Here is a 19278-nt window from a genome sequence, read left to right as displayed (position 1 = left end):
TCTGGCGGGGGAGGCGCCATGTTATCTTCAGCCTATTTAAATCTCGGTTAACATGTGTTCTTCATTTTCTGGAGTTTTAAAAAGTTTGTAAGGTCTCCTGGTTTGCTTTGTGAAAGACCCACAGGCATCTCCTTATCTCCTCCGCTAATTTGAGAGCTAGTAGCAGGTGGAAAATTCTTCTCATGGTCAGATTTTACAGGCAGCTCCCAGCATTAAAGGGAATGATGAAATTTACATTTAGTAATATATATTGTAGTAGGTAAGGGTAGCCAATATGGTGCCCTCCAAATATTGCTGGCTTCCAACTCTTATCAGCACCAGCCAACAAAATTTAACCAAGTAATATTTAAACCATATTAAGTGCAATAATCTTTCCCCATGATATTTCAGGTCAAATATTTGAGAAGTATTAGGTAAAAAAGATAACAACTGGCAACTTTTTCAGGTTTGTGTACTACATAAAAGTAAAATGAACGTGTAAAATTATACCCCTAGGACATCAAAGAATTATCCAATATAAACTGAAAATTTTCTCGTGCAAATTATCCTAATTTATATGAGTATTTTTCTGAAAACCAGCATCACTAGACAGAACACTCAGAATTCCACAGAATTCTGAATGATGTAGAGGTCAGTGTTTCCTGGCACTCGACTGAATGTGAATCTTCCTTCTGGGAAGTATGCAGTCAGTTATGTAATAAATCTCTGAATCCAGCCCTATGTAAAGGCAATCCTCAATTTGTGCAGGGTTTCCACTCTGGAGCCTCACACGCATCGGTGGAGCATGCTTAAGTCCCCTCTGCCCTGCCCAGTCCCTTTCCATGACGTGTTTTGATGTTTGGGGCTGCTTCCAGGTTAGGCACCTACACCAGGATTTGCCTGTTATTTACCACGTAGCACTTCTTTAGCTAACATTTGTGCAGATTGAGGTTTTTTCTTAAAAATAATACTAAAAGGTAATAATTTGAGTTTAACTTCTTTTGCTTATCAATATTTCTGGCTAAACCATTTACAATGTTTCTTAACTCAGAATTGCTTTCAAAGGACAATAATTTTTGTTCTACTTTAAAAAATGGTTGTGTCCTTGAACTTATACTGTTTCTTTGCATCAGTCATAACCTGGCTCCATTGCATCTCTTGATTATATTATCTACTGAATGTTAGCATCAGAATGAGACAAATGTAACAACATCTGTAACAAACATTTGCATTTCTGCCAGGCAATATTGCTTGTCAATTCACCCATTGTTTTCAAACTTACTATTTCTTGTCTGATGATTTGTTTAAAAGGTAGCCCAACCAAATACCACTCATTATATGACATGCTATCGATTTTCATTTTATTTATAGACATCATTGATGTATTTCTGCATACGCAGAAGAATCTCTGCCCTGTGGGCCAATTTGACCAGTGAAGCCATTTTCTGCAAAAAGTGCCATTTACCTATCAGCTGAATAGTGATCTCAGCTAATAGGTGGGAAGACAGGATTTAATTCTGCATTGGCTGCATGTGCTCCCAGTAGGGAACACAACTGTGCAGCCAAGACAGCAGAATTTAAATCTTCAGTCATCAGCTCCCACCTTTCAAGTGGGACCCTTTGTAGGTTTCCCCCTTTTACTTTTAAGTCTCTAATCTTGCTCTAACTTTAAAGGGGGTGGGGGAAGCTCACAAAGGCTTTTGTAAGACTTCACTCCTCCCTTTAACAAAGGAGTAAAAGGGACTTTGACAGGTAGGTGGCTACAGCCACCTACCTATCAATCGTATAACATCTTAACGACATATGATTGATAAGGTTCTGGCCTGTGGAGCCAAAAATGTTTCCTATCCCTGACACACATGGGTGTCCTTCTGAATATACCTTTAACTGGTTTTTGCAGTGCCATTCAATGGTACAAGGTGCCATTTACCAGAGACTGACATACTGAAATATATTATCATCTAATATATTTAATGTTAATGGCTTCTTTTTTATATGTATGAATATAGTTTTATTTTTCAAGCTGTGTTTTAGTCACCAAAACAGTTATTAAGTGTTAGAGCTATTAGAAGCACAAGATAGCCTATTACTGAATTTACTTGTATCAAACCTTAACATGCAAATTGTATTTTTTGACTTATCCTATAACATGCATCCCCTTCATGGATCACTGCCTTGCCGTGGCGAAGGGGCTTGAATAACTCAGAGAAGCTATGAGCTATGCTGTGCAGGGCCACCCAAGATGGACAGGTCATAGTGGAGAGTTTTGACCAAATGTGATCCACCTGGAGCAGGAACCGGCAAGCCACTCCAGTATCCCTGCCAAGAAAACTCCATGGACAAAGACAACAGGCATATAAAAGTTATGACGCTGGAAGATGAGCCCCTCAGGTCGGAAGGCGTCCAACATGCTACTGAGGAAGAGCGGAGGACAAGTACAAGTAAATTCAGAGCTGATGAAGCGGCTGGGCCAAAGCCGAAAGGACGCTCAGTTGTGGATATGCCTGGAAGCAAAAGGAAAGTCCAATGCTGTAAAGAAAAATATTGCATAGGAACCTGGAATGTAAGAACTATGAACCTGGGTAAGTTGGATGTGGTCAAAAATGAGATGGCAAGAATAAATATTGACATCCTGGGCATCAGTGAACTAAAATGGACGGGAATGGGCGAATTCAGTTCGGATGACCATCATATCTACTACTGTGGGCAAGAATCCCGTAAAAGAAATGGAGTGGCCCTCATAGTCAACAAAACAGTGGCGAAAGCTGTACTGGGATGCAATCTCAAAAATGATAGAATGATCTCGATACGAATCCAAGGCAGACCTTTTAACATCACAGTAATCCAAGTTTATGCACCAACCACTGGTGCTGAAGAAATTGAAATGGACCAATTCTATGAAGACTTACAGCACCTTATAGAAATGACACCAAAGAAGGATGTTCTTCTCATTATAGGGGATTGGAATGCTAAAGTAGGGAGTCAAGAGATAAAAGGAACAACTGGCAAGTTTGGCCTTGGAGTTCAAAACGAAGCAGGGCAAAGGCTAGTAGAGTTCTGCCAAGAGAACAAGCTGGTCATCACAAACACTCTTTTCCAACAACACAAGAGACGACTCTACACATGGACATCACCAGATGGGCAGCATCGAAATCAGATTGATTATATTCTCTGCAACCAAAGATGGAGAAGCTCTATACAGTCAGCAAAACCAAGACCAGGAGCTGACTGTGGCTCAGATCATCAGCTTCTTATAGCAAAATTTAAGCTTAAACTGAAGAAAGTAGGAAAAACCACTGGGCCGGTAAGATACAATCTAAGTCAAATCCCTTATGAATACACAGTGGAAGTGAGGAACAGGTTTAAGGATTTAGATTTGGTGGACAGAGTGCCTGAAGAACTATGGATGAGGCTCGTAACATTATACAGGATGTAGCAACTAAAACCATCCCAATGAAAAGGAAATGCAAGAAAGCAAAGTGGTTGTTCAACGAGGCCTTACAAATAGAGGGAGAGAGAAGGCAAGCAAAATGCGAGGGAGATAGTGAAAGATACAGGAAATTGAATGCAGATTTCCAAAAAATAGCAAGGAGAGACATGAAGGCCTTCTTAAACGAGCAATGCAAAGAAATAGAGGAAAACAATAGAATGGGAAAAACCAGAGATCTGTTCAAGAAAATTGGAGATATGAAAGGAACATTTCGTACAAAGATTACCATAATAAAAGACAAAAGTGGAAAGGACCTAACAGAAGCAGAAGACATCAAAAAGAGGTGGCAAGAATACACAGATGAACTATACCAGAAAGAAATGGATGTTTCGTATACCCCAGGTAGTGTGGTTGCTGAACTTGAGCCAGACATCCTGGAGAGTGAAATCAAATGGACCTTAGAAAGCACTGCTAATAACAAGGCCAGTGGAAGTGATGATATTCCAGCTGAACTATTTAAAATTTTAAAAGATGATGCTGTTAAGGTGCTACACTCAATATGCCAGCAAATTTGGAAAACTCAGCAGTGGCCAGAGGATTGGAGAAGATCAGTCTACATACCAATCCCAAAGAAGGGCAGTGCCAAAGAATGCTCCAACTACCCACAATTGCACTCATTTCACACGCTAGCAAGGTTATGCTCAAAATTCTACAAGGCAGGCTTAAGCAGTATGTGGACCGAGAACTCCCAGAAGTGCAAGCTGGATTTCGAAAGGGCAGAAGAACCAGAGACCAAATTGCAAACATGCGCTGGATTATGGAGAAAGCTAGAGAGTTCCAGAAAGACATCTACTTCTGCTTCATTGACTATGCAAAAGCCTTTGACTGTGTCGACCACAGCAAACTATGGCAAGTTCTTAAAGAAATGGGAGTGCCTGATCACCTCATCTGTCTCCTGAGAAATCTCTATGTGGGACAAGAAGCTACAGTTAGAACTGGATATGGAACAACTGATTGGTTCCAAATTGGGAAAGGAGTACATGAAGGCTGTATATTGTCCCCCTGCTTATTTAACTTATATGCAGAATTCATCATGCGAAAGGCTGGGCTGGATGAATCCCAAGCCGGAATGAAGATCGCCGGAAGAAATATCAACAACCTCAGATATGCAGATGACACAACCTTGATGGCAGAAAGTGAAGAGGAATTAAAGAACCTTTTAATGAGGGTGAAAGAGGAGAGCGCAAAATATGGTCTGAAGCTCAGCATCAAAAAACGAAGATCATGGCCACTGGGCCCATCACCTCCTGGCAAATAGAAGGGGAAGAAATGGAGGCAGTGAGAGATTTTACTTTCTTGGGTTCCATGATCACTGCAGATGGTGACAGTAGTCACAAAATTAAAAGACGCTTGCTCCTTGGGAGAAAGGCGATGGCAAACCTAGACGGCATCTTAAAAAGCAGAGATATCACCTTGCCAACAAAGGTCCGTATAGTTAAAGCCATGGTTTTCCCAGTAGTGATGTATGGAAGTGAAAGCTGGACCATAAAGAAGGCTGATCGCCGAAGAATTGATGCTTTTGAATTATGGTGCTGGAGGAGACTCTTGAGAGTCCCATGGACTGCAAGAAGATCAAACGCATCCATTCTTAAGGAAATCAGCCCTGAGTGGTCACTGGAAGGACAGATTGTGAAGCTGAGGCTCCAATACTTTGGCCACCTCATGAGAAGAGAAGACTCTCTGGAAAAGACCCTGATGTTGGGAAAGATTGAGGGCTCAAGGAGAAGGGGACGACAGAGGATGAGATGGTTGAACAGTGTTCTCGAAGCCACAAACATGAGTCTGACCAAACTGCGGGAGGCAGTTGAAGACAGGAGTGCCTGGCGTGCTCTGGTCCATGGGGTCACGAAGAGTCGGACATGACTAAACGACTAAACAACAACATAACATGCATATGTTCTAATGGAATAATAAAATATGATTTAACTACTGAGTTTCCTTATACCAAACCTTTACATGACAATTACTGGTGCTATCACTGTAGAATGCTTTAACTTTAACTATAAAACATGTTTTACTTTATAACTTGATACTTGCAAGTGACAAGTAGGCTTGTGCTTATATATTTTCACTGTGGTACTTTACTAAACAATAAGTTTCCCTATATGTCAACAGTGCTGACCTGCTAACCAATAAGAAAGAGTTTTTCAATGCATTAAAATGAATATTCTCCTATTTTAAATGAAAATTCTCTAATATTCTCATTAATTAAGAATATTCTCGATAATATTCTCCAGAAAATTATTCTCAAGAATTTAACATCACTAGTTGGGCTACAACTCCCAACATCCGTAGCTAATTGAGCTTGCTCAACACAGCAGAACATAGTCTTCTGGCAGATGGCAAAGGTCATACTTTGCTTCTCTGTTGCTCTGTAGTCCCATGGCTACTTGGAGTAACTGGGTGTTCTTTCTGATAGAAAATGGTAAACCCAGCATCTTACCACTTCTTCTCTGGCTCATAAGTCATCCATACTTAACTCTGCTCCACATTTCTAGGCACAGGTCCGGGCTTTCCAGGTTTGTGTTCAAGAACTTTCTTTTACCCCTGGTGCTTTCCCCACACAAACCCACTCTTTACCACAACTGGAGTAAATGGCAAACTATGAAACTGATGTTTGCTCTGATTCAGTGATAAAAGACCAGATTTTCCTAAGGAAAGCACCAGGGCCAAAAACACACACCACCACCACCACAACAAAACAAAACAAATGCATGGGCAGGGAAAGTGAGGACCTGTGCCCAGAAAGCATGGGGCACCAGGTAAGTTTAGATAAGGCCTAAAATAGGCTAAAATAATATATCTTCCCTGTTGCAAGAGTTTAGTAGCTCAAGTGGTAGCTCTAACAATACAAGAAATAAAAGTGGGGGGTTACATATCACATTGCATGTAGCACAGGACATTACAATTATTGCAACAGTCAGAAACATCAGTAAGTGACCTGGAAAAACCATGAGCAATTTTCAAGTGATCTGTGTGTGTGTGTGTGGGGGGGAATGTTTGGTAGTTACTGCTCTAGAAGAACAGTGGAGGGCAAATCAACAAACCATACGGACTTTCTACAGCTCTTACTTTTATCTACCATAACTATGTTATGAGTGAAGAAAGGCAGATGGAATTAAAATCATTCCTTAACAATTTAATCAAAGAACAACATAAGTAATAGGTTTTGGCTGTGTGTGCATTGCAACAGATGTTAGATAGCACATACCAAGATGCATATGCTACAGGAAGAACCTGGTTTCCTGCTCTTCACCAAGCAATGATTTCCTGCATGGCTCAGGTGAGCTTACTGGCATAATTATGAGCTATGTGCATATAAACCATTCACTTTCTAACAGATAAATGAGTAAACTAACTTGGAATGTACTGATTGCATTGGTGTTGTTATGCCAAGAACCTCTAGCCAGCAGCCCCAAAGCTAGTCCACCAAGCATCCCTATTTGACCTGCAAGACTGTTTTGGTTAAGGAACAGAATTATAGCCATGCAGATCAATCTCTTCCATTCCTTCATTGCATTTTAGTTCAGCAGAGCATTGAAGTTGTGGATGAAATTTTCTAACTGTTCTTAAAATTCTGTCACACAGGTCTGTTGAGTCAGCATGATAGCACCACATGCTGAATAGCAGTGATTGTTGTTGCTGACATCAATCTGTCTCAACAGACAATGAAGTGTGCCTCTCGGGATGGAGTCAAACCGGTGGAGAATCACAGCACCTGCTGTGGCTTCAAAGACTGTTAACTCGTAACTGCTGCTTTCCACATTTGGCATTACTCTGGTACCTCTGGTTACAAACTCAATTCATTCCAGAGGTCCGTTCTTAACCTGAAACCACTCTTAACCTGAAGTACCACTTTAGCCAATGGGGCTTCCCGCTGCTGCCCCGCCACCAGCACACGATTTCTGTTCTCATCCTGGGGCAAACTTCTTAACCCGAGGTACTACTTCCGGGTTAGCAGAGTCTGTAACTCAAAGTGTTTGTAACCCGAGGTGTTTGTAACCTGAGGTACCACTGCACTTGGCTACAGGAGTCGTACAAGACACATCTAACCATATTAGGGACTGCACTCAAGATTTGCATAGGGTTTACTCCTTAGCCTTTTCTTCTCCTGAAGATGTCCCACAAGACAGAGTACGGAATTTTCCTCAGGGCTTACTCCCAAAGTCTTTCTTGCGAATGAGTATATTCACAAGGCAGTGGAAGTATAGGATCAGCTTTTCTTCTCCTAGGGCTACTTTCCCAGGTTGATGGGCCCCAGCAGCAACCACCTTCTTGACCGCTGGTCATACTACAGTGGTACTTCAGTTTTTGAACAGCTTAGTTCCCGAACTCAGCACCTGAACGCTGCAAACCTGGAAGTAGGTGTTCCGATTTTCGAACTTTGCCTCAGAAGCCGAACATGCTCCTGAGCTTCAGTTTTCACTGTTGCGCAGTTGAGTCCGCCCCATCATAATTAAGGCTTTCCCCCTCCCGTTTTTACCCTTAAGCAGCAAATTTAAGTTGTCCCTCCCATCGTAATTAAAGCCTTCCATTTCTGATTGCAGTGCTCTGACGTGATATTTGGTGCTTTTGTTTTTGCTGCCTTTTCATTTTTGCATCTGTGGCTTGTTTTTCATTTTATGATTGATTGATTGACTGTGACACGGCGGAAATGGATAAAAGCCCTCCATCCAAACAATGACTATCATCAGTGCAGGTAAGGGGGGGGGAATAATTTTTATCATCTACAATACCGTTTTATTAGGGACGCGGGTGGCACTGTGGTCTAAACCACAGAGCCTAGGGCTTGCAGATCAGAAGGTCGGCGGTTCGAATCCCCGCGACGGGGTGAGCTCCTGTTGCTCGGTCCCAGCTCCTGCCAACCTAGCAGTTCGAAAGAATGTCAAAGTGCAAGTAGATAAATAGGTACCGCTCCGGCAGGAAGGTAAACGGCGTTTCCGTGCGTTGCTCTGGTTCGCTAGAAGCGGCTTAGTCATGCTGGTCACATGACCCGGAAGCTGTACGCTGGCTCCCTCGGCCAATAAAGCGAGATGAGCGCCGCAACCCCACTATTGTCTGCGACTGGACCTAACAGTCAGGGGTCCCTTTACCTTTTTTACATTGATTATTGCTTTCATTTTATGGACCAATGGTCTTATTAGATAGTAAAATTCATGTTGAATTGCTGTTTTAGGGGTTGTTTTAAAAAGTCTGGAAGGGATTAATCTGTTTTGCATTACTTTCTATGGGAAAGTGCGCCTTGGTTTTGGAACGGATTAAGTTTGAGAACCAAGGTACCACTCTATTGGTTCTGCCCACTCAATCTGTCAGGGCCTGTCTTCACATGCAGGGGAAGTTCCTAACTCGCTGAGGGTTTGAGACCCAATGGCTACCCTCACCTGGTTTAGCAAATCAGACAAAGCCATTTTCTGTGGTGTGGCCACTGTCACATGCTGACCGCTTCTAGGAGCCACAGGTGAGAGCTGAGAGCAGCGTAGAGACCAAAGGTGGACAAACTACCCCAGGATGAGTACAACGTGTCTCCCACCAGAGGCAGTACTCCTCCCCTAACACCTCATACACCCCAATAACAGTGTTGGGGGCTATGGATTTGTGAAGTCCTTGAAAGTACACAGGAATACACTGAAGCTAAGAGGCAAATTTCCTGTTATAACAAAATAGTCCATGAGGAAATCCCTGCACAAAATATGTAGTTTAAAGTAAAAAATCTAAATGCTGACATAGGGTTACATATATATATAAAGAATACAATATACTGTACAGGCACCCCATGCAATCTTCTTATATCTTGGGCTGGAAAGTATGAAACACTGCTACGTGCACGTGTCATTAAGATCAATGAGGCAAACACTAGGGACTCATTCATAGTTGTTTAACGTGGATAGTAAGCATCTTGTACTTCCATTAATTATCTGTTGTGTATATGATGTTCTCCTAATCACTGCCTTCTCACACTTTCCCCTCCCCTAATCCAGATTTTTCTCATACCTTTTCCTTTTCAGCATATCCCTGGCATTTCTGAAACTGTGGTTTTATTATTGATATTTGTTATAAGCAACCCGAGCCGAATTTGCACTGAAAGATGCCCTAAAATATTTTAAATAAATAGTAACCTCTAGTCTCACTTTACAAACAATTATCTCAGCTGTACAATACAGATGTGTAACTGCAATTTGCTCGCATTTTTTTTCTATCCGAGTCTCTTCTTGCATACCCTGTTCTTGTACATTTCAGATTGTATGCTTCTTGGAGGAGAAGAACCTGTACAATTTTTGTTCACTGACTTCTGTAAACTCTTGAGCCACGTATAGTGATGTCAGGATAGTAACAATAGTAAAAAATGAAAAAAGGAGCTGCAGAAGATTGAAAGTCACAAAAATGGAATGCTAAAAGAGCTATTGCAGAATGAATTATGTTCATTAAAATAACATGTGACCAAAGTATGTAAAAGCCACAACACATTTTAGAATAGGGGTGGCGGGTCCCAGCCCACAAACTGAATTAGTCTCACCTGGCCTCCTCTTGGGACTGCCATTTCAGTCAACACACACCTACCTGCCCTACACCTGGCATTACAGTGGTACCTCTGGTTACGTACTTAATTTGTTCCGGAGGTCCGTTCTTAACCTGAAACTGTTTTTAACCTGAAGCACCACATTAGCTAATGGGGCCTCCTGCTGCCGCCACACAATTTCTGTTCTCATCCTGAAGTGAAGTTCTTAACCTGAGGTACTATTTCAGGGTTAGCGGAGTCTGTAACCTGAAGTGTATGTAACCTGAAGCATATGTAACCTGAGGTACAACTGTATATCAGCGTCATGCAGCAAAGTCAAAAATGCAGAGTCTTCACAGTACAGTGGTGCCCCGCAAGATGAATGCCTCGCAAGACGGAAAACTCGCTAGACGAAAGAGTTTTCCGTTTTGGAGGTGCTTCGCAAAACGAATATCCTATGGGCTTGCTTCGCAAGACGAAAATGTCTTGCGAGTTCCTGCGGTTTCCCCCCCTTCCCCCCTTTTTCTAAGCCACTAAGCCGCTTATCAGCTGATCCGATAAGCCGATAAGCCGCTAAAAGCGCTAATCCATCAATGGGCTTGCTTCGCAAGACGAAAAAACCGCTAGACGAAGAGAATCACAGAACGGATTCTTTTCGTCTTGCGAGGCACCACTGTAAATGAATAAAACTTTACGGAGGCAATCATACTTCTTTACAAACACATAATGGAGAAGAGCAAAGTAAAACAGAAGAAGATTAGACTAGGCTAGAGAGCACACTGAGCCCATTGTATTTATCTTTCCTGGCTCTGAGTGTCTTCCTGTAATTCAGGGGTCAGCAAACTTTTTCAGCAGGGGGCCGGTCCACTGTCCCTCAAACCTTGTGCAGGTCCAGAATATATTTTTAGGGGGAAATGAATTCCTATGCCCCACAAATAACCCAGAGATGCATTTTAAATAAAAGGACACATTCTACTAATGTAAAAACACGCTGATTCCCAGACCATCCACAGCTGGATTTAAAAGGTGATTGGGCCGGATCCTGGCCCCGGGCCTTAGTTTGTCTACCCGTGCTGTAATTGATACAATATTTGTACAAGGAATGAGTCATCTAGAGGATGAGTCAGAGTGAGTCAGCACTTTTCAGCATTTTCCAACACTTTCTACACTTTACTGCTTCTGCTCTTAAAGACCTTTGTCACATGACAATCAGGTGTGGGGTGATGAAAGAGGGCTTATGATCAGCTGATTGTTGGATCTCCAAAAGTCCCACCTGTTGGAATGAAAGTCACCCACCAACCTGTGCTTTACAATCTCCATACCTCACTCACAGGTCCTCCTTGAATTCCAGCAGAAATAAGCTATGGCTCTCTCCCTGCCTTTCTAGTCTGCAACTTTTGTACCCAGTTTCTAGCTAATAGCACTCAAACTCTACTCTGGCCTTTTGTCTTTCTAACAGACAGTTGAGGAAGGCCCACTTATTTGTCATCTAGCACAGAACCACTTGTTTTGCTCCCCTACTTACTCATACCAAAAGGCCATAACCAGACAGGTCTGGCTATTACAATAATTGAATCTACACTGGATCTAGGAATTAGAAGGGGGGCTCAGGTATACAACCTAGCAGCCCCCAAACTCATAACACGGTTAGGAACTTTTAGAACAAAAAATCCAAACTGGTATACAGTATTTGTGGTCTGGGAAGTGGAACAATGGAAAAAGAGCTTTCACTCCTTACCATGCAATATAATAATTTTGCTATGGATGAAAAATTATCGGACAGGTTAAAAGCTGAATTACCTTTACAACAGACATAAAAGAGTGAAAAACATGTCACTGGAATAATTGTATATAGTTTTTAAAGTAATAAAAAGGCATATTATGCTTGAAATTATGTAACGTATGAGAAATCCTGACAATATAGGAGGCTCATGGATTTTTTTTAAAAAAGAGATAAATATATAACATGCATAGATGACTATCCTCAAACACACTCATCACTATTAATGCAAGCCATCTCCCCTCAAGCACACAACATACTTACTATGAGCCAAGGGTTAGTGACAAATGTTAGCTATATCTGTCATCCAGACAAAATATGCACACAAATAGCCTTTTTTCCCCAGCAAAAAATGCACCTTCTGTAGAAACTGAGAACTCCAGAGAGGGACAAGAAACTCTCCCTCCAAAAAACAAAAACAAAACAACAACAAAACTACCAAGAAAAGCCTTAGCATGCTGTACCTTACTGAAGTACAAAGAAATAACAAATTGTTACTACCCTGTCATCTTTGTTGAGCAAAATGAGGACTGATGCTACAACTCTAACGCTTTACTTTTGAAGTGCTTATCATCAGCCCCAACATCTTCAGTAGAGGAACGAAATGGAGTAGACAGTTGCCTTTTGGACTATGCTGTTAAGCACAAATATCTGCTTCAGCAAGGATAATAAGGAGCCCAGCCCCTGAACGGGGATTTCTTGGCTCGCATCTATGCTAGCACAGGATGCATTGTATAAACAATGGGAAGTTGCAGTCCATTATGGTTTCCCTTCCCAAAGGTGGCGTTTTACATCGGATCTCGGCGCCCCACGTTTAAAATCCCACAAGTTTCCTGCACAGCAGCATAAATCCCAGAGCTCTGAGGAGAGGCAGAGAGCCTGTGTCTTCATAGCACTTGCCTCCACAACCTCAAAATGACCACACACACCCCCCGCCACTATTGTTTGCTTTTCGCATGCCAGCTCCCGGGATACTGGATCCTTCGCATGCCTGCTTGCCTTCAAGTCTCTCGACGGCTGCCTCTCAGCCTCTGCATATTTACGCACCCGACGAAGCAGGCTCCCGACTTGGCTACCACAGCTCATGCCGCTACGGAACCAGGGCTCAACTTGAGGTAAGACTCGGCCCAGGAGCCCATTTTGTAAACCCCGGGACTCCTCTTTGAAACGTACGTGGAGAAGAATGCTCCCCCCCCTCACTTCCCCACTTCTCCTGCCTCAGGAGTTGGGGGAAAAGGATTTCCATGACAAAAAGCGCTATTCCAACCTCAGCGCCACTTTTCGCCAACTGAACCCTGCCTCGGTTTGTCTTTTCTTCCGCTATCAAGTGCTGAGAGGAATCGCGACAACCGCCCTCTCCCGCCCGCCTTGCTCTGAGGTAACTACGAGCTCTCCTCCTCCTCCTCACCCCCAGTCGTGACACGGCCGCCGCGCGGGCTTCCTTACCCGGGTTGCAGTGCAGCGGCGAGGGCGGCGTGGCGACAGGCGACGAGGGGGCCGGGGAAGGCTGAAGCAAAGGCGGCGGCGGAGGCAGCGGCGGATCTTTGGGGCCGCCGGCTCCCGGCGAAGGCGCGGCGGGAGGCGGCAGCATGAGGTAGCGATGCGGCGGGGGTAGGCAGCGCACACAGAACGAGTGGAGGCACGGCAGCAGCTTGGGCCGCCGGCTCTGGATGTTCTGGCCACACACCCCGCAAGTGTCCAACAGGTTGAGCCGCGACTCTCCGTCGGCCCGGTCCGCGGGGCCTTGCCGGCTTTCAGCCTCGTTTTCCCCACCCATGGCGACAGGACCGGCCGGGGTGGGCCCTGCTCCCGCCATAGGCTCGTCCATTGTTCGGCGGCGGCGGCCACTTCAGGCGCGAAACGTCTCTCTCCCAACGGCCGCTTCTGCTCTCACACCCCCCCCCCTCCGCCTTCTTACGAGCCGAGCGCCCGCCCCTCAACGGCCGCTGGGAGCAGCGACGTCGGTTGCTCCTTGACCGAACCCGGAGAGGAGGTCGCCAGCGCGCACAGCCGCGCGCGGGCAACGGCTACCGATGCCCCGCCCCCTTCACGCCCCCTCCAGTGACAGAACCGCCGCTTCACGCCACGCCCCCTCTATCGACCCCGTCTAAGCTCCGCCCCTTTCTCCTCGGGGTTCTCGCCGTAGCCGCCTCAGAGCGTCATTTTCCTCCTCAGGTGCCTGGCGACCGTTTGGATTCCAACTGCTATTACGTTTGTATAAACGGTGGGATTGGCAGGCTGTTCTGGGCTTGGTTGAATTCGGGGCGGGGGGTTCATTTCGAGCCATGGGAGAGAAATAGCAGGCTGGCGGCTTAAAGAGGACGAAAGACGCCTAGAGGAGGAGGACGGGGACGGCTTGTGGTAGGTGGTTGTGGGTCAATTTGGTTTGCTCCTAGGAACCAGCGATGGGGCTGAGTAAAGTACTAGTGAAGTGAGACTGTTTCCACGACCCCCTCCGCCCTAGTGCTTTGCAAGCCCCTCAGAAAGAGCAGGTAAGCACCATCGAAGCAAATGGGCGGGTGGGGGCGGGGAGAGTGAAGGTATTAATTCTTTCCTTTCTGGAGGTACATCCCTGAGGGATACTGAGCTCCCTCCAAGGAATTCTGCAGGGCAACTGGTGAAAGGCAGAGCCCTGGTGACCAACCTCCTCCCCAGGTCTGCAAACTGGCCAGGACTTCAATGCCAACTCCACCAGAGGTGATGCTTAAGAAAAACCAGGATCTTCTCTCCTCACACCCCACCCTTGAGAAGACTAAACCCAGAAATGGTCCAAGGGAAAACCGGAACATGTCCTGAACTGAGCTTCCTTGAATTAGAAGGAATATCTGCTGTGCTCTCCCAGAAATAAGATGGTGAGCAAAGTGGCTCCTGAACCAGGAGAGAGATGGGAGGAGATGCCAAAGACCGACCACCCTTGTTTTCCTCCAGAGGACAGCTTGCTTCCTCAAGAAAGAGCAGCTTTGCCAGCAGAGCTGATGGAACAAGCCGGGCTTCTCATCTTCCGCTGAGACATGCTACTGGGAAAAGTGCACAATTCGTAGGAAGTTAGTTGCAATAGTAGGGATGAGTGTTTGTTTGGCTGTACCACGATTGAGTGGTTGGTGACCACTCCTATAATGTTTTGCTTTCTGTTTACATGGGTATGGAGGAGTGTTACTTGCTGTGTGAGTTGATCGCTTGAACTGTCTGCCCAAAGGCCAAGAAGCAGCAGAGAAAGCAAGAGGCTTCCTTATTCAGAAGTAATAAAAACGCATACAGGAATGTAGCCGTTTGGACCAGACAGACAGACTAACATATGTTCTAACCGGGTTAAGGAGAATACCACATTTATCTGAGAAACAAGTGAAACTTCTGTTGCTATGCAGGCCTGCTCTGAAAGAGACTGTATCCACTACCCAATATAACTTTGCAGTGGAAAGATGGACAGTTGCTGGGACAAACTCCTGGCATTGCAGGGTGTGCTGGTCTAGCAAAAACACTGTAGCAGACCTGTGTTTAAAGCACTGCCATGGAGCTATATATAATCCTATTTTAAAAAACCTACTACATTACTGTACTGGTACCAGTCTGAATATGTAACTGGAGCTTAACAGACCACAACTTTCCCAGTCCATAAGTTCATGTCTCTGAGGGCAGTAACACTGCCATTAACAAATTGCAAAAAGCTAGTTTCACAACAAACAATTTGGTGGAAAGATCCTGGAATTGAAGGGGTAGCAAGTAAAATCCACTGCTCAGAATCCTGTTTTTATCTTGAACAAGCTATTTATAAATAAAAGCATGTATAACCACAACTCACATGAAATGCCTAATTTCCCTTTAGGTCAGGTCACCCCAAAAAAGGAACAAATCTCTTTGATGCTGAAATACCTGAAAATTTTGTTCCCTTTGGAGTAGTAAAAGATAAAAGTTGAAATAAATGGAAACTGGTCATCTTGCTGATCATAGGAAACCTGAATTAAGCAAGGAGGAGATATTCATTTACCAATGTGCCTCTGCATTTTGACAAAGACTTTTAATAGAATACTAAATGGGGAAAATCATAGTGGTCCATTAACTAGGTGTGACAGGGCAGGGGAGAAATTGTCTCATTTATTTTGTTCGTTTATGAATCACCTCACATGAAACACCTTAAAGCTATTAACAATAAAGACATCAGTAATAACCATTTCAAATGCAATACAGATACACTGGAGTAAGAATCTTTGCTTCAAATGCTTGTTGAAAAAAGGTTATATGGAGGAAATAATTGGGGGAGCATACAGCCTTTGCTCAGCTACTTGAAATTGACTAAGTTCATGTCAATTTCATTTTTAATAGTTTTTTATTTTGCAAATACAACAAAAAGGAATTCCCATTATCCCTGACCACTGGTCCTGTTAGCTAGGGATCATGGGAGTTGTAGTCCCAAAACATCTGGAGGGCCAAGTTTGTATGCCTGTTTAGAACTTCTTGGAGTTGTTTAGTCATGTCCGACTCTTCGTGACCCCATGGACCAGAGCATGCCAGGCTCTCCTGTCTTCCGCCGCCTCCTGCAGTTTGATCAAACTCATGCTGGTAGCTTCGAGAACACTGTCCAACCATCTCGTCCTCTGTCGTCCCCTTCTCCTTGTGCCCTCAAACTTTCCCAACATCAGGGCCTTTTCCAGGGAGTGTTCTCATGAGGTGGCCAAAGTGTTGGAGCCTCAGCTTCACAATCTGTCCTTCCAGTGAGCACTCAGGGCTGATTTCCTTAAGAATGGATAGGTTTGATCTTCTTGCAGTCCATGGGACTCTCAAGAGTCTCCTCCAGCACTATAATTCAAAAGCATCAATTCTTCGGTGATCAGCCTTCTTTATGCTCTCACTTCCATACATCACTACTGGGAAAACCATAGCTTTAACTATACGGACCTTTGTTGGCAAGGTGATGCCAACTTCTAGACTAGTATAAATGTGAAAACAGAAATAATGGAAAGTTTTATTGTTTATCTGGATGTTAAATACTAATTAATGTATTAGTTAAATACTAATTAATGTATTGACCAAAGGCTGTTGACTTTTCAGCTTAACCTGTACTCAAATATGAATGACCCGTGTTCCCAAATATGAACACTGTGCTTTGTGTGTAATTATAGTTGGCAAGAACTAATGTTGGCATGAATTCATATCAAAAGTTGAATAGTTTGGTATAGTTCTGCTTATTACTGAGACATCATATGTCAGGGTGGTTTTTTTAATGGGTGTAGAACATACAGTTTCTGAGTAGTTAGCTAGATTTTGTCTTTGTTATGGCAGATGTGCACCTGTTTGTGAATTAACTCTGCTGAGTCTGTAAAGAGCCAAGGTCACAGATCCGAGATATATCTGGACCTCTAAGCTGGAGTTCTTCATTTGTCTTTCATCGCTCTTCAGTTATGAAGTTTTTCACCATCACAGGGGATCCAGTGATGCTGTAACTATGTTCTTAATTTACTGAGGTTCAACAGCTTATTACTGATGAGCTTTGCTGCCTGCATGTGTTTCTGTTTGGACACAGCACTGAATTTCTTCTCCTACTGCACATGTGTGGGCACTCTGCTGCTTATTTTTCATGTGCATGCACTGGAAGTGCTTACCTAGGCATGGAGCCAGGTTGGTGACTTGATTTTGCACCAGCCCTGGCATGGTAGCAAAAGGTAAATAACACTTAATATAGCAATAAAAGACATTAAGAATGTTAGTAAGGTAATTCAATGCATACAGGAATACATATATTCATATTTGGAAAGTATTAGTTAGCTTGAACATGGTTATAGCATAAAACTGCATAGATCCAAGATCTATGTTGGATTAGGTTAACGATTAACCATTGTGTGATCTGCTTTTGTTTGTTGTTACTGACCAAAGGTTAGTTTATTGTACTAGTATGACTTGTAGGATGTTCCGATATGGAGATGTTGTCATGGCTGATGTGGAATGGACAACATGGAACTAGTTATGTACTTAGCATGATATAAGCTGTATGTAAAAGAGTATAAAAGGCTGCATGAAACCTGTGATCAGTACAGTACTTATAGGACTGTCCTTTACTGCAATAAAGTTAATAAAGGGTATTGTCTTGCTGGAATCCTTGGTTGCATTTCTTATTAAATTTCCTACCAGAAATGAACCGGACAGGGTTAATTTAACACAAGCAATTGTGGTCCACTATGCATCACACTAACTTGAAACCCACTGGGTGACCTTGGGTCAGTCTAGCCCTGTCAAACAAAGGAATCATTGCCAGACCTGTCCTACAACACCCCAGGCTTATAATATTGGCAAATAATGTTCTAGCACCCAGCATAATCACTCCTGCAGTAAACACCCCCTGTGACAAAAAAGTTGGTTTTGCTGGACCAGTTGGATCAAAATGGTTTTTTTTTCCCTTGCTTTCCCTGCCAGCAAATGGTTAATGAATGGCAGCCTCTGATTGGCTGTGGTTCCAGGAGGGAGAGTTTAAAAGGAGGGGATTTGAGAGAGGAAGGAGAGGGTTGGTTGAAGTGGGTTGGAATAGAGGTTGGAGAGGTCAAGAGATAGGTAGGGAGACAAGTTAGGAGACAGGTTGAGGTAGAAGTGTAGCCTTATTGGACCCTACCAATTGGTAGGGTGTGCGTTGCTCCCGGATGGGAGGAAGGAAGTCAAATGACACCGAGGGTTGGTTCAGAGAAAGAGTTTATTCTGCTCTCCGGATAGCAGAAGGCACTTGCATGGTCAGCTCACAGCAAGTCCAAAGAAATGAGAAATTTCATGCAGTATATATATCCTCCAGGCACCCTTTCCCTGCTTCCCCAGGAATTCAAGCACGTCAGATTATACACGTAAGTTGACATCCATGACCATAAACAGTTATTCCTGTTCCGGCACTCTTGACCATAAAAGGTTGTTCCTGTTCCTATACTCTTATCTTGGGGTAGGAGGTCACCAACTCCTGGCACCGTTCCCGGGTCTCTTGTCAGACTTGACAAGGTCTGTGCGTCTTTGTGGTCTTTGTGGTCAGGATGTAAGATAAGACCCAGACGCATCATCCCTGCTCTACTGGAACTGGCAAGGTCACTCATTGCCGTCATGGACTGATAAGGGAGAGAGCTTTGAGCACTTGTTTATACAGCTGGGTTTTGGCTCAAGAGCTCAAGTTAGAGCATTTTAGAAATGCTCCCTTGGAGGAGGAAAAAATGGGATTTTGGGTCAGTTTCAAACTGACTGCACAGAAACCCATTCCTTCAGAAGGAGTGAAAGCAAGAAAGAGTTGGTTCTGGAAAACAAAACAACTTCCACTCAGAGTGTATTGTGAAGGACAGAGTGTGGTGTCCTGTTGGAGGAACAGACCTGAATTTTACTGGGAGGCAGAGGTTGAGCCAGGAGAAGTAGGAGCTGGAAAGGAACAGCCTACTTGGGACTCAAATCTAGTCTGGAGGGGAGAGATTTTTCTAAAGAAAAGTGATATATACTCAGAGTCGCAAAGTGATTTCATGCTCTTTATTCAGCTCATAGTGGTGAGGAGGAATGAATGAATGTCCCCTCAAAGTATCT

At 43.8% G+C, this 19278-nt stretch overlaps 1 protein-coding gene and 1 long non-coding RNA gene across 3 annotated transcripts in view; one reads left to right on the top strand and one right to left on the bottom strand.

Moving 5' to 3' along the window:
• The window catches only part of TRIM24 (tripartite motif containing 24), a 42993-nt gene extending 29288 nt beyond the window's left edge, over window positions 1-13705 (bottom strand). For both annotated transcript variants that reach the window (XM_081212242.1, XM_081212243.1), the window contains exon 1: window positions 13192-13705. In XM_081212242.1, the coding sequence (XP_081068368.1) occupies window positions 13192-13573 (382 nt within the window). In that variant the 5' untranslated portion in view covers window positions 13574-13705. The remainder of the gene's footprint in view (window positions 1-13191) is intronic.
• Window positions 13706-13870: 165 nt separating this feature from the next.
• LOC308596942 lies at window positions 13871-17833 on the top strand. The gene is made up of 2 exons (XR_014012737.1): window positions 13871-14106; window positions 17023-17833. It is a non-coding gene; the product is annotated as an uncharacterized lncRNA (long non-coding RNA).
• Window positions 17834-19278: the final 1445 nt, after the last annotated feature.

Source organism: Podarcis bocagei (assembly GCF_964188305.1).
Source record: "Podarcis bocagei genome assembly, chromosome: 10".
NCBI classification, from domain to species: domain Eukaryota; kingdom Metazoa; phylum Chordata; class Lepidosauria; order Squamata; family Lacertidae; genus Podarcis; species Podarcis bocagei.
The sequence above is the reverse complement of the archived record's forward strand: the minus strand, read 5'-3'. Positions and strand labels throughout refer to the sequence as shown.